We start from the raw sequence: 14,122 nt of genomic DNA on the forward strand, positions 1-14,122 counted from the left end.
AGTAAAAAATTACTAACAAGAGTCTCCTGCACCAGCTCCTGGAAAACCTGACCAGCATACCACTGTCCAGTGGTCAATTTGGAGTTTGCTTAAGGTGCATTCTGGGAGGTGTAGTCTGCACCCTCAAGGAGCATCTCAGAGCTTCTGTAAACTTGGGGTCAGCTGTGGACCTCAAAAGAACATTAAAAGAACATCTGAAAGAAGATCCAGGCGTTTTAGGAAGTTTGGAGAACTTTCGGAAAAAAGCTCCATAAAGGGACCGACCCACTGCAGCAACTCTAGTTGGCTTGCCTCAACCATGATCCAGCCTGACTTGCAGATTTTTGCCGGTGAAGAAAATCTCTGAAAAAGTGATTAAGTCCGAACGTAGAAAGTTGACCCGGATACCTCCCAGGCGTGTGTACGAAGAGGGCTCCAGGGACGTCGCATCAAGGATCAGGTTTGCCCTTGTCGAAGGATTTTCATCTAAAAAAATGACTAAGTCTGAAGGTAAAAATCTCCACCGAGGGCTCCTGCAATGCGTATCCGAGGAAGAGTTTGAGGAGGTCAGATTGGCCTTGCGACATTGGTACCACTAAAGAAAATCTTCAAGAAAACAAATAAGTCCGAAGGTAAACTTTTAAACAAGGCCTCCGGCGAGCTGTAGCCGAGAAGAGCTCCATCGCGGTCAGCATCAAGCTTTGACTTTGCCCCGGTCGAGGTACGACCGGATGACGCTATTTGTTTCTAAGCGCTAAAAAGCATTAATTCTTTAAAAATTCGAATCTCCGGTTCCCCTTATCCAATTTTAATAATTTTGGTGTCATTTTAAAGATAAAAAATATAAACTATTTTTATAAAGTGGTGTTGGATTTTTATTGTGTTTTGTGTTTAACTTATATACTGTTTTGTGATTTTTAAATGCTTTACACATGTCTCCTAAGTTAAGCCTTGTCACTCGTTGCCAAGCTACCAAGCGTTGAGCTGGGTTTAACTTATTAAGACCTAACTGGACCTAAGTGGAGATTAGTGGCCTATTGCTAAGTGTAGGTAATTACCTGCCCTTACCAATAATCCATTTTCCAACAATAACATTCCCTAAGTTCATACATTCAGCCATACTTCTAAGTTTCATGTAAGACAGTTCTTCCAATTTCGAGCTTTATGTTAAGTAACTTATTAAAATGGCCAGATTTATACTAAAACTGCACCAGACCACCAAACTCTTCATCCCCAAGCATGACATATTGAATCTGGCATAGAGGCATTAGTGATTTTTGTATAGACTGCTGTCATGCTCTTCTAACTGCACTACTAAATTTTTTTTTATGCTTTAAAGCCAGAGTGATTACTGATAGGAGAAAATACAATACAATCGCTCCAGCTTTAAATGCATACCTTTTGAAACTCTCTCTGCTCAGCCATTCTCATAGAAAAAGCCTTATACTTGACTACCCTCCTGGTCTCCCAAAAAATAACATTGTCTGACAAAACGAGAACCCTAAAAAGCAATTCAACACTATTTTGCAAAACATCATGGGCAATATTTATTATTTGTTAATGCAACACAGCAAGGCACCTTGCTGCACAGCGCTGTGTGAAAGGGTGATGACAAGAATACACCATATCTGTCAAGATACAGTGAATTCTTACTCTCTCCTTGCACTGGCAAATGTTTGCTGCCTAGTTCCAACATAGGCACCCTTCCACCATGGTGGCTCTTCCTACATAAAATCAATCCTTTGCAGCTTTTTACTCTTTCTATTTGGTTTACAGAATGCAGCACAAGTGGAAAGAGGAAGAACACAAGTAGAAATAAAGATAGTTCTCCCTGTAACACCTTGCCTGGGGAGGCATAGCTTTTTGGAATATTTCCAGGTCTACCACTCGTAGTAAATTGGGGGAATGCACCAGAATCCAAGGGTGGATGCTTGGAATCACCCACACTCCACCCATGAAATGCATCCCTGGGGAAGAATAATGGAAACCAGTGACTTGTGCTGTCTTGATTTACTCCTGATTTTCCAAGCACCACATTTTCCTTCTCTTCTTTTGGATTTTGAATACCTACATGCCTGTGAATACATGTGTTTTTGTTTTACTGCTTATTAGTGGAGAATATATATCTATTACTTCACTTTAATTTTCCTTTTTATGTCTTCTCTGTACCATGTTTCATGTATTCATTGATTTTTCCTATGCTTATTAATGCATAGTTGCTGCAAAGCACGCTATCGTTTCTGGGGGTTTAGCAACACTGTATAACAAAAAAAATATGTTAAATACACCATGTCATTGTCTATAAAAATACAACTTTTTCTTCTGTGTAACTGGAAAAATCTATACTTTGAGGCATTTAATTGAATATAGACTGTGTTGTACCAAGTTTTAATATTTCAGGTATATCCCACTTCTCTGTGTTTAGACTCAAACATAAAAAACAGCATTATCTGAATACTCAAAAGGCAGGGCCTGCAAAGGGACTCATTAAATGTATATTGTTAACCATATTGAACAGTAGTTTTTATAGTACTTCATTCAAAGTACCGCAAAGCCCTAATGTTTCTATGTGAAAATATCCTATTATAAAGATATTCAATTTCATAGTATTCTAACTACAAAACATCAGCTATGCTAGTTTGAATGACAACTGTATTTCTAGTTTACTGACAATTTAAAAGCTATATATTTTACATAACTAAAACCTGCCATTGTGTGCCAAAAACACCCTTATTAAATACCTACTAACAGTATTTTAAGTATTAATTCCCTGTTGAAACTATGGTTATATCATATCAGCAGCAGACATATTAATACAACCACAATTATAGCTTTGTTTAGTAAGCCCAGCAAAATACTTGAAAGAAAAAAAAAATCTATGTATATTTTGTATTTTATTTATTTATTTTATTACAGAGATAATTCATTGTAGCAACAGACAAGTAAAAAATTACAATAGGATTTGAATAATACACATTTTTGGTTACAAAGGCAAGAACCAACTGAATTTGATTATTAAACAAATAGTGATGCACATTAAAAACATGTCCAAAAGAACATAGAAATGGAAGAATATGAGTAAAAAAGTAAACAAATTCCTTTGCTGAAAGATATTTTTCTGGTGTTAAATTGAACAGGTATTTAGGCAATAGTCATTTTTTTCTAAAACAAAATTGCAGTTATCTTTAGCAGATACATTTGGATGCAACCGTATTTGAACTTCGAAGGAATACATTTAATGACAGAATTGTTTCTCATGCCACCAAAGAGGGCATGTTCTCACTTAGACAATGCATACTTAGTTAACCAGTTTATCCACACACTTTGAGTGCAAATGACATATGAAATGGGTCACCACAGATAGAAAAGCTATGACCAGTATTTGCCAATCAAGAAAGTAGAAGACAGTGTATATATTTTTGTCAGTTCAGCAGTTACTGGCCGTGCAGCCTATTGTTGGGTCTGGCACCCTCACTGTTCTTAAACCAATCTTAGGGTCTGAGTTAGAACTAGTCAGATGGAATACTCGGTCAAAAAGATGACGGATATCCCTTTGGTCATATTACGAATTCCATAGGATATATCGGGATCATAATACAGCAGATGGGATAACCATCAAGTTAGTGACTGAGAATTCCCCTCCGCCAACATCTAAGTCTGGCCCTAAATTTGAAGAATACCTTCAAAATGAATTTTGACCTGACGGTCCCGCTCGCAGTTGTTTAAAGTATTTTTTTCTGTTTGCCCTAAGGTTAATTAGTCCCTATCAGCCAGGTCGAAATGTATCATCTGATTATAAAAGTAAATAAACATGATTTGGAATAGCAACAAGCCATTTTATAAACTGATCTATACTCATGAACTGAGCGCCCAAGTCAAAACAGTCTATTTTTACCCATTTCCACATTCAATAAATGCACTTTCTCATTTGGATTTTTCCAGAAAAAGAATGCATGATAATTCCTAATTTTTGAGTCTACTTTTTTAACTTTGTCTAATCTAATTTGTACAATTCAGCATCACATAGTTTAGTGCTGCCTAATTAAATCAGTCCAGTCCATTCTGCATAGTTTACTATGTCTTTCAGCACTAAATATGCCATAACAGATTTCATGAATATGGCATAAACATAATGTTGTTGGTGTCATATGGTGAGCAAAGTTCATCAACATTCATAAGCATTAATATGTGAAGCTTTGAACTTAAAATTCACTTTTAGAAGTTGTTAAAAAAATAACTACTGTGAAAAACACTTACAGCTCAAAATGGTGCTCCTGTATTGCATTTAAATTGAAGCAAATAAAATCACTGAAGTTAACTAGGTCAAATTGTGTAAAAGGTACAGCAAACTACTGGTGCATTTTAGAGGTGTATATATTCAATTTACCGAAATCTACAGCTGCATTTTAATTTTGTAAGTAGATGCTTTAAGTTCATTTGCCACTTTATTTGTTAGTCTGAAAGGTTGGTGAATATGTTCTTTCCTTTGTGAAAGAAACATTGACATTTTCATTATCTTATGTAATGTTTCAAAGCTGATATGATGCCTTGTTAATTATGTCTTCGTCTCTTTTGTTGCTTGAAAGCATTCATTTTGTTGCTAGCTCAAGTTTCATATGAAGTGTATCTCAGATTGGTAATGAACTGCTTAAGACAGTAACAAATAGCTCTTTTAACCATGTATTTCACGCCAATTTATTTTCATGCATTTCATTTGCAATAGATTATTTATTTTCTTCATTCTGGTATGTGAATTTGTGGTGTAAATTTCCAGTAACATTTTATTTAATGCACAATAAAGCATATTATACATTTGAAGTAGCACTGCCAGTAATTTTAAAATAACATAAATGCTATTTCAAGATGCAAAGTTTGCTTAAAAACTTGTTCACTTGATTGCTGTTGCAGTTATGTTGTTAGAGAGTAGACATATGGTCAGACATCTGCTTAAGGACTATTTCTTTAGATCTTATACTAAGATACTATCATCCAGTGACTATGTTTCAGTGTTAAAATTCAATATCAATGCAACATAAAACGTAAACAAATTAAACTTAAATAAATTGTAAGCCCTGGCCAGCAGTGTTTGAATCCATTTTTACTTCAATTGGACTACTGTATTTTAAAAGAACTAAGAAAATCATATCTTCCAAAGACCTACCCCAAATTTGTATTGTGAGTGCTAGAATCCATTTGTATTTAAATTATAAATAAATGAATGATTTAATTTATGCTGATCTGCTAAATTTGTATCATGATAAGCTAAACAGAGCTACACAAATTAGAATTAGTTAACAGATAATGGCATCATGTTATCCAGGTTAGGAACAGAATATTATTGTATTATTTAACAATAAAAAATATTTGGATGAAATTGACAATTACACTTCGAATGTGCCTGAATTGATGATGCACAACAAAAAGTGCTCTACTGATATAATTACTAAATCAAGTACATATACCAACTGTGTTGCAGTGTTTACTTTTATGTAAAATATAATATTATTTTTGCCAATATGGTTTGCTCTGTGTGTGGTGAAAACATAGAATACAACTAATTATTACCACTGGCATTATGTACCAAATGTCATATGCAAAGAAGGTGCTGCATATTTCTTAAAAAGTACACTTATTTAAATATTTAAACAAATGACATTTTATAGTGAAATTTGATGTGTAAATTACAGCACACTGTTAACTATTAACTTTCTCATTATCTGACATATCTGTTAAAGAAGTAGTTTGATTTCAACAGGTGTCGACTTCAATTAGATAATGTCACCACTTACAACAGTGATATTTGCACTTAAACAATTTCAGAATAGTAAATACAATATTTGTACATAATTAGGAACAGATTTAGTTTACAATGCAAATAAATTATTGTTGTCCAGATTTAACATATTTTACAAGTTACTAAAAACATTTTCCTATTTTGGAAATTTTGCTAGTATATATACATACAGTTCTTTTTTTGTTTACTTTTGGACCAAATGTTCCTGTTACAGAAACCTTAGGTATTGGTATTTACCACCCGTGAAGAATTTTAGAAATCAATATCTAAATATTTAAAGGAACCTTTAGTCATATTCACATTTCATAATGGTAACAAAATATTTAAATGCCGTATATCTCAATCTCCAATTAACATTATATTGTTTTTACTTTTTCAAAAACAATGGTGAGTATTACTGCATATGTACATTGATGTTTATTTTCTGATACAATTACCAGTTAAGTGATTCACACATAGAGCACAGTCATAAATGCCAAAGCATTTGTTTTGGGGATTTAGATTACATTTTTTAATAAAAATCTTCAATGCTTAAAATATTATTTCCTTAATATACCTGATAATAGTTAAATTAATGATTCATTCTGATTTATGAACATTATACATTTTAATTATATTTCCATGTCTAATCAAATGTAGTCATTGTGTATGAACTGATTATTCATTAAATGAAATGTGATCTTGCTGTGACATCATGAGTGTTTGCCTTTTATAGAGATAGCCTTCATATTTACTTTTGAGAAATATGGCCTAAACACTCCTCCTTGTCTATGTCTGATCTATCCTAAAGATAAGGCTACCTCTTTCATATTAAACATATTTAAGGTAACACAAACAATTTAGAAATCATTTTCATTCCAAAAACCTCTATCATACAAGAAGAAAATAAAGACTACATTTGTGTAACTCCAATAAAGTGGAACCAATCTTTGAATTGTTTGTTGTAGTTCAACAGATTAACTCAGTTAACTGAATATTGATGACTCCTGCATTTATTGTGGTATTCAATATTTATATGAAAATATTCACCAATTAAAACAAAAGCATGATGAATCCTTTGTTTATGCATAATTAGTCAACATGTTTTATTTTCTCAGGTGTTTACAAAATATCTAATTTGAGGCAATATTTTAAAATAACAAATTGATGATTTAAAACATTGCCCTTGTATTTTCCCTGTTTAATAAATACATGAATTAAACTACTTAGAACTTCCAGAAAACCTTGTTCAGATAGAAAACATAAAATAGGAATCTACAATATATACGATCATACTTTGAAATATTTGACTTATCTGGCACTTTTTTGTATTGTGAATTGTATGTGCTGGAATAAAATTTATTTTGTCTAAGTTAACATAAACTATAAAAATAATTTCAGACACAAATCCCATGCACGTGTTGTAAAAATTATTTGAGGGATTGAATGCAATATGTTAAAACACATTGTTGAAGGAAAGGAACATGTAGCTTATAAGTGAAGATGGTGTTTAACCCTTCATCACTATTATAAAGTGAAGAAACTTTAAGACAAGACCCATGTTCTCTCAGCTGTTAGGCTGCCAACATTTAGTCAATGAGCAGTGCTTAGAAATTTGTTGTTATTTGCTTGGCAAAGTTTATTAAATTGGCACAATGGTACTGAAATCTCTGACAAATACAAAGTGCACAAGTACTATTAACAAAACAAACTTCCAAATTAGGTCTCCTCTTTCATTATGAATGTTTTGTAGTGAAACATCATTTCAAAGCTTATGTTGCCCAAGAAATTCAGAAGCAAATAATTGATCACAGCATTGCTCCATCCATTAATGTGTTTATTGTGATGATTGTATGTTTCCATTTACGATTTACTGTCATCTTCTTTTCTGTTTAGGATGTCATTAGATATTTTGATATCAATATTTTCTGGACTTAAAACATCTTTGCCATTTTCTTCTTTCATGGGTAATTTCCTGTAAATAAAAGAACAATGGCATGCTTGAGAAATGGGCATTGCATGGCAGTTTGTTAATTTGTTTACAATTGTGAAGTAAAACCCAAATGTAAAAGCATTCTTTCCATAGAGCTTGGTGCTTGCAATGCACAATAAACTGTTTTCACAAACATGCATAATACAATTGTCTGATTCCTCACTTTCTTTAATATGTCAACACTATTACTGTCTCATTTGTGAGATTTCAGAATGTATGAGATAATAACAGGAAATCCCTTACAAATATGAGATTTCCAAATATATTGAATAATCAAAGAATATACATCATTTTATTTATTCTTTGACATTGATTTCAAGGGCGAAAAACTAGTGATAACTTTACTCTCAAACCTTCTCAACTTGTTATCATAAATGACCCCAATGAAACAGGTTGTTGGTTGACTGGTGTATGAGCCCTGGTCAAGCTACAGCCATAATTCTTCTCAGGGTGAGACACAAGACAACTGTAAATGAACCTGTGCTCATCTCTCAGCTCGGCACAGAGCAGTCAGGCTTAACTTAGAGGCAATGTGTAAAGTATTTGTAGAACATTGCAAACACAAAAAAAGGAAAAAAAATCACACAAAAAGGATACCAAACCAAATTAGAAAAATAGAGTGCCTTTTAATAAATAAAACAAGATCAAAACAATAATTCAATCAGAAGATGGAGATATGCAATTTTTCATAACTAAGGGAAATTGCACCAAAATCACAAAAGCCAACTGTGGATATCTGATGGCACAGGACTGGGACAAAGCCACAATTTCTGCATCAGAAATGTGCTGCACAGCTGAAGCAATGCGTCGGTTTTGAGATGTAGCGAGGCTGTGGTGCGAGGTTCTGCTTCATCATCGAGATTCCCTTTGATGAGGGCTGCTAAACAAAGTCCAGTGGCAAGGATGCATTGTGTAGTCAGGGTTATGTATTGGTTCGGCTGGATCCACAGATACTGGCAAAGCACCTTAGTTCAACTTCCAAGGGTCCTAGTCTGGAGTGGCACCACTTGGCCTAGTAGACTTACAGATGGCAGAGTCTAGTTGCCGGGTTTAAGTTGATTGGAGCCTCCTGTTCCTGAGGTTCAAGTCAGGAGGCCAGCCGACTAGGCCTTGGAGTCACTTTGAGGTATTGAATTCAACAGATGTGGCTCCAGTCTTTCTTACCCAGGCAGGAAGGCAGTAGGCAGCATCTCAGCACAGCAGAGTCATATTACCAGCACAGCTGTTCTTCTCCCAGGCAGAGAACTCACAGGTACAGAAGTGTACTAAAGGGTTGGTGTCTCTAATCCAGTTTTTATACCTCGCTGTACCTTTGAAGCAGGAGGAAGCTATTTGAGGCAGGCCTTTGAAAAGCACAGGTGCCCTTCCTTCCTGCCCCTTGCTGCAGACTAACTAGAGGGCATATGCGGCCCTTTGTGTAGCAGAAGGACACCGCATTATCAGGAGTAAGGAGGGCTGTGCCGAGCTCCTCCCTCCCATCCTGCCAGTAATGGCCTATCCAGAATCCAGGCACACCTAAGATCCCTATTGTGTGTGGCTGTCTAGGAGGAATACACAAAATCCAGCTGTAAACTCCACCCTGTCATATGACCCATAGACAAGCTGTAGGCACCAATTGATTAAGGAAGGCCCATACATTTTCATTACAATTCCAAAGTCATCAAACCTGAACTGGTGATCTGCTACCTTTTTGAATTTACACCTATTAAATGTAATTTGGTAACTCCAATCTTAGCCTCTGGGAGAGGTAGACCTTGCAGTTAGCGAAAAACTAATTTAAGAGATTTTCACTATTAGGGCATGTGTAACTAAAATGTCCCACTTTTTAAATACACTGAACCCTGCCTTCTGAACTATTCGAAGCCTACCCGAGGAGTGATGACGTATATGTATTCAAAAGGAAGGTTTGAGCCAGACCAAAAGTTTATTTTGCATGTTGAGTTGGCAGTCTAAACTGCCACATAAACTGCTATATAAGGCCTGAGGCAAGTTTAAAGTGCTACTTTTGTGGGTGGCATAATCAGTCCAACTACTATCATTTAGTTTGAAGGCCCTTAGAAAGATAGTGTCATATTACAAGGGACTCACAGGTAAACTAAATGTGCCAATTGGATATAAGCCAAGTGTACCATGTTTTAAGGAGAGAGAGAACATGCAATTTAGCACTGGTTAGTAGTGGTAAATTGTGCTGTGTCCTAAATCAGGAAAAGCAAACAGTAGCATTGAAAGAAAAATGTTAGGGAGTAAACCTCATCATGGTTGCCAGGTCTAACAACTATGAATATTTTGTTATTATTGCAACTGTAGTTAATGCTGGCCCTTTTGCCTTAAAGTTTTTTAATTTGGGGCATGTCACCCCTGGGAGAGATTATGTAGAGCCAGCCTAGAAAATATATGCCACATAGCTGTTTAACTCACCATCTTTCATCATTTGCTATTCAGTGCTACCTGTGCTTGCCTCTCAGCACTACACCCCTTATACAACATTTAATGACATGAAAACCCAAGGTAACGTATGGGATTATTGAATTATCTAAACATATTCAATGTCAAGACCTTAATTAAGTTGAATGATCTACCCCCTCATAATGTAGGTGTAGACATATTGGATAATGATTTGTCTTAACTGTTGTAGATTGCATTCTTTCCCTGACTGATTTCGTCTGCATAGCATGAATCTGTCTACTGGTAAGAAAGGCATGAAGTAGCATCCATATGGAAATAGATTAATCTGTTGGGCAACTACATGATCACAAACATTTGGTGCTTTCTAAATCTTGAGTGACTTGGACGCAATTCTTAGACAATAGAATCCCCATGGACAGAAATTCATAGTTTTGGTAAGTACATGACCACCAGGCACCATTTAGTGCTTTCAAAGGCTTAAATGTCTGCAGCCCATGTCTGTAGATTTATTCATGTTTAAAATGTGTAATGATTGTCAAGAGAACTCATTGATATTTGTGACACCTTGTGAAACTTTGCAAATTCCCAATTATATTCAACCTAATGCTATTCTGCACATATACCTGTTCTCGCTAAATTCAAAAATGGCATAATGTTATTCCCAACTGGCATTTTAGTCTTTGTTATTTTTCTTCCTAAGGAATATGTTTGTCCAACTGAAGAAACCCCTTGCCCATTACTAGGTCACTCTTTGGACTTTCGTCTTCCAATTTTGACTCTAGAACAGGTCTAAGGTATTATTGTGAGACTGGTAGACAAGATAGGTTTTCACAAACATTGGTGAACTCTCAAACCATAGTCAAGTACTACAGAAAATAATACATTTGTAACACAAGGGCCAGGATATTTTGCATTTTTGTGGCAGAATACCTTGTCAAGCTCCAAATAATACCCTTGTGCAGCAGGCAGAGCCCACATGATCTGCTGCTAGCAATCTCCTTGGTCCTCCCCTTGCTGTTTCCGCTTCCAGATGTTCGTTGCCTGCCAGCTGCTTGAGAGCCACCAGTCAGTGAGTGCAGCGGTGCTGCCTAAGCATGAACACCAGCATTCAAGTCAAAGAGGCTACAAACCTGAAGGTTACCCAATCTGGGAGGAGTTGTGCTAGGTGGCAGCTATGTGGGGGGCCGAGCAGATCTGACAGCTAGTGTTGCCATGAATTTGATCTCACTACCGGCAGAAAGGGGCAGCAGCGGTGAGGAGCCTGACAGTGAGTGGGCTCAGACCTCAAGGAGTTGGGGTAGGGATTACTATAGTCACTTGGCATGGCATACTCTCCTTCTCACTAAGCTGCACTTCATTACAAATAATAAACTTGACGTCCTTGGGTGGAATTGAGGAAAGGCCCATACTTTTTATGCCAGTACAATTTAGCATAATCTAGTCTGATTTGATAGGCCTGACCAATTGATGTAATGGTTGAACTGATTGACTTAGTTCCTGACCATGCTACTATGCAACAACATTTCAGCTGCCAGGTTACTGGAGCAAGTTTGGAGAGCTATGCATTTTTTGTTAAATAACCAAGAAGTGGTCCTGAGAAAATAATGCCACAGTTACCCGAAGCAGTGACAGAGAGGAACATGTCTGTTGGGGATTTGCCGACTATGGGAATACATGAAAGCACACCTCCCTCCTTCTTAACAAGGAAGTGTCAAGTAGTAAAAAAGTCTCATTATTTTGAAAATTAGACCAGGGATATGGAGAGTTACGCAAGACAGTCTAATCTTCATTTTGTGGGCATTCCAGAGGAGACTGAGTGTCAAGACAATTTCACAAACACACTACAACTGATGGAATCTTTGATCAAAATCTATATCTTGCCAGATGCAACACCCCATATTTCTATTATGGAGGCTCATTGTGTTCCATCACATTGTCCTGTTAACTCTAAATATCCCAACACTATCCTTAATTTAGAAGATTATTGCATAAAGGAGCACATTTTATCTATAGCTGTCCAGAACAGCACTTTTGCAACATCTGACAATGCAGAGTTTCCTGCCTTCCCAGCATGTCAGCTTTGGCTGCATAGCGTTGCAGGGACCTTCAGAGATTGATTGAACACTTTAAAGCAGCAAGGGTTCAGGCCATACTAGCTCATCAGTCTAAATTGAAAGTTTTGAATAAGGGTCAATTTCATTTGCTTTCATCCATTGAAGATCAAAGATTATTGCAAAAAAAGTCAGGACTAGTCTGGGTCTGAGATAAGAGGATCATAACTGGATAAGAAGATGTAGCTCATGAGTCTCTAAAAATCCATAAATAGATTTTATTTTAAATGTATCTTTTTTTATCTTCATGTTTTCTCATTCTCTCTCTTTTTGAGTGGGGGGGTACTCTCACTGTGGGAACACAGGAGCGATGCCAGGCTACAAGGGTTGGGAGGCTAGAAGGAAATGTGGGCAAATCCTTCTTCCAAGGGTATTCTAGGAGACTGAGTGACAATTTAGGTTCTAGGTGGTTTTGGTGGGATGGGGTGGATTGGGGTCGAGTGGAAGCACAAGTACGGAAGAACAGCAGGATTAAAGAAAATCCTAGTAAGATTACCTAGTAAAAAGGTGAAAGTTAAAAAAGGGCAGAAAGATTATGAATTTTTTCTAGCTCTGTCCGATGGCTCAACATTTTAAGATAATTGCATGCATTGCCAATGGGTTGTCAAACAAATATAAAAAATGGTGCCATGATGAATTGGTTGTCCTCATTTAAGCCTGGAGTGATTATCTTTCAGTGCACAAATCTCAAGGACAATAGCCCTATACTTAATATTTCTAGAAGGTACTCTCATCTATACTGTGCATGTGTATGATCATCCATGAAGGGGATCTACTATCAGTTGACATGTGAGGGGCATACTAAGGGATGAAAAAAGGAGATGGTTATGGATTAAGGTGGTAGCTATATGTTTGGTCCTGAATCTTGCAAACTTCTATGTTTCAATTACAGATAATATGGAGCCACTAACACAACTTCATAACCTTGGTATGGGGGCAAAAGGTCTTTTTATTTGTGGGGGCTTTTTAGACCTGACAGCCTTAGGGTGGTCATTCCCCAACTTTTTCCCTGCCTACCTCAACTTCTCTGACACTGTTTTTGCTGGTTTTAGGACGCTGCTCACTTTATCACTTCTGACCAGTGCTAAAGTGCATATGCTCTCTCCCTCTCGCCCTTAAACATGGTAACATTGGTTCATTCCCAGTATTTGATTTACTTGTATGTCTCTAATAAAATGCACTACATGTGCCCAGGGCCTGTAAACTGAAAGCTACTACTGGGCCTACCACACTAGTTGCGCCACCCACATAAGTAGCCTCTTAACCATGCCTCAGGCCTGCCATTGCAAGGCCTGTGTGTGCAGTTTCACTGCCACATCAACTTTGCATTTAAAAGTACTTGCCAAGCCCTAAACTCCCCTTTTCCTACATATATCTCACCCCTTAGGTAGGCCCTAGGTAACCCATAGGGCAGGGTGCTATGTAGGTAAAAGTCATGACATGTAGATGTGTGGTCTTGGTAGTGGAAAACTCCTACATTTGTTTTCCACTACTGTGAGGCCTTCTCCTTTCATAGGAAGCATCATGACTACCCTCATATACTGTTTTAGTGGTAGATTCTGATCAGAAAGGTGTAAGCAGGTCATATTTAGTATGGCCAGAATGGTATTAGTAAATCATGCTGATTGGCGAGGTTGAATTTTATATTACAGATTTAGAAATTGCACTTTTAGAAAGTAAGCATTTCTCCCCACCTAAAATCCATTTGTGCCTTACAGCCTGTCTCCAATCAACATCTGCGCTGGGCTGGTTGACAGCTTTCTTGTGCATTTCAACCGGACAACCACAGGCACAGGATACTCAGTCACACTTGCACTCATCTGCATACTGAATGGGTCTTCCCGGGCAGGAAGGGTGGAA

The 14,122-nt window shown here is 36.8% G+C and overlaps 1 protein-coding gene across 3 annotated transcripts in view; it reads right to left on the minus strand.

The window, feature by feature from the left end:
* Positions 1 to 2,891: 2,891 nt before the first annotated feature.
* The window catches only part of NCAM2 (neural cell adhesion molecule 2), a 1,466,086-nt gene continuing 1,454,855 nt past the window's right edge, over positions 2,892 to 14,122 (minus strand). For 2 of the 3 annotated variants that reach the window (XM_069204093.1, XM_069204094.1), the window contains one exon: positions 2,892 to 7,727. In XM_069204093.1, coding sequence (XP_069060194.1) covers positions 7,616 to 7,727 — 112 coding nt within the window. In that variant the 3' untranslated portion in view covers positions 2,892 to 7,615. The remainder of the gene's footprint in view (positions 7,728 to 14,122) is intronic. The other variant, XM_069204098.1, reaches the window with a different exon arrangement.

The sequence above is a fragment of the Pleurodeles waltl genome, chromosome 8 (assembly GCF_031143425.1).
Source record: "Pleurodeles waltl isolate 20211129_DDA chromosome 8, aPleWal1.hap1.20221129, whole genome shotgun sequence".
In the NCBI taxonomy this organism is placed as follows: Eukaryota; Metazoa; Chordata; class Amphibia; order Caudata; family Salamandridae; genus Pleurodeles; species Pleurodeles waltl.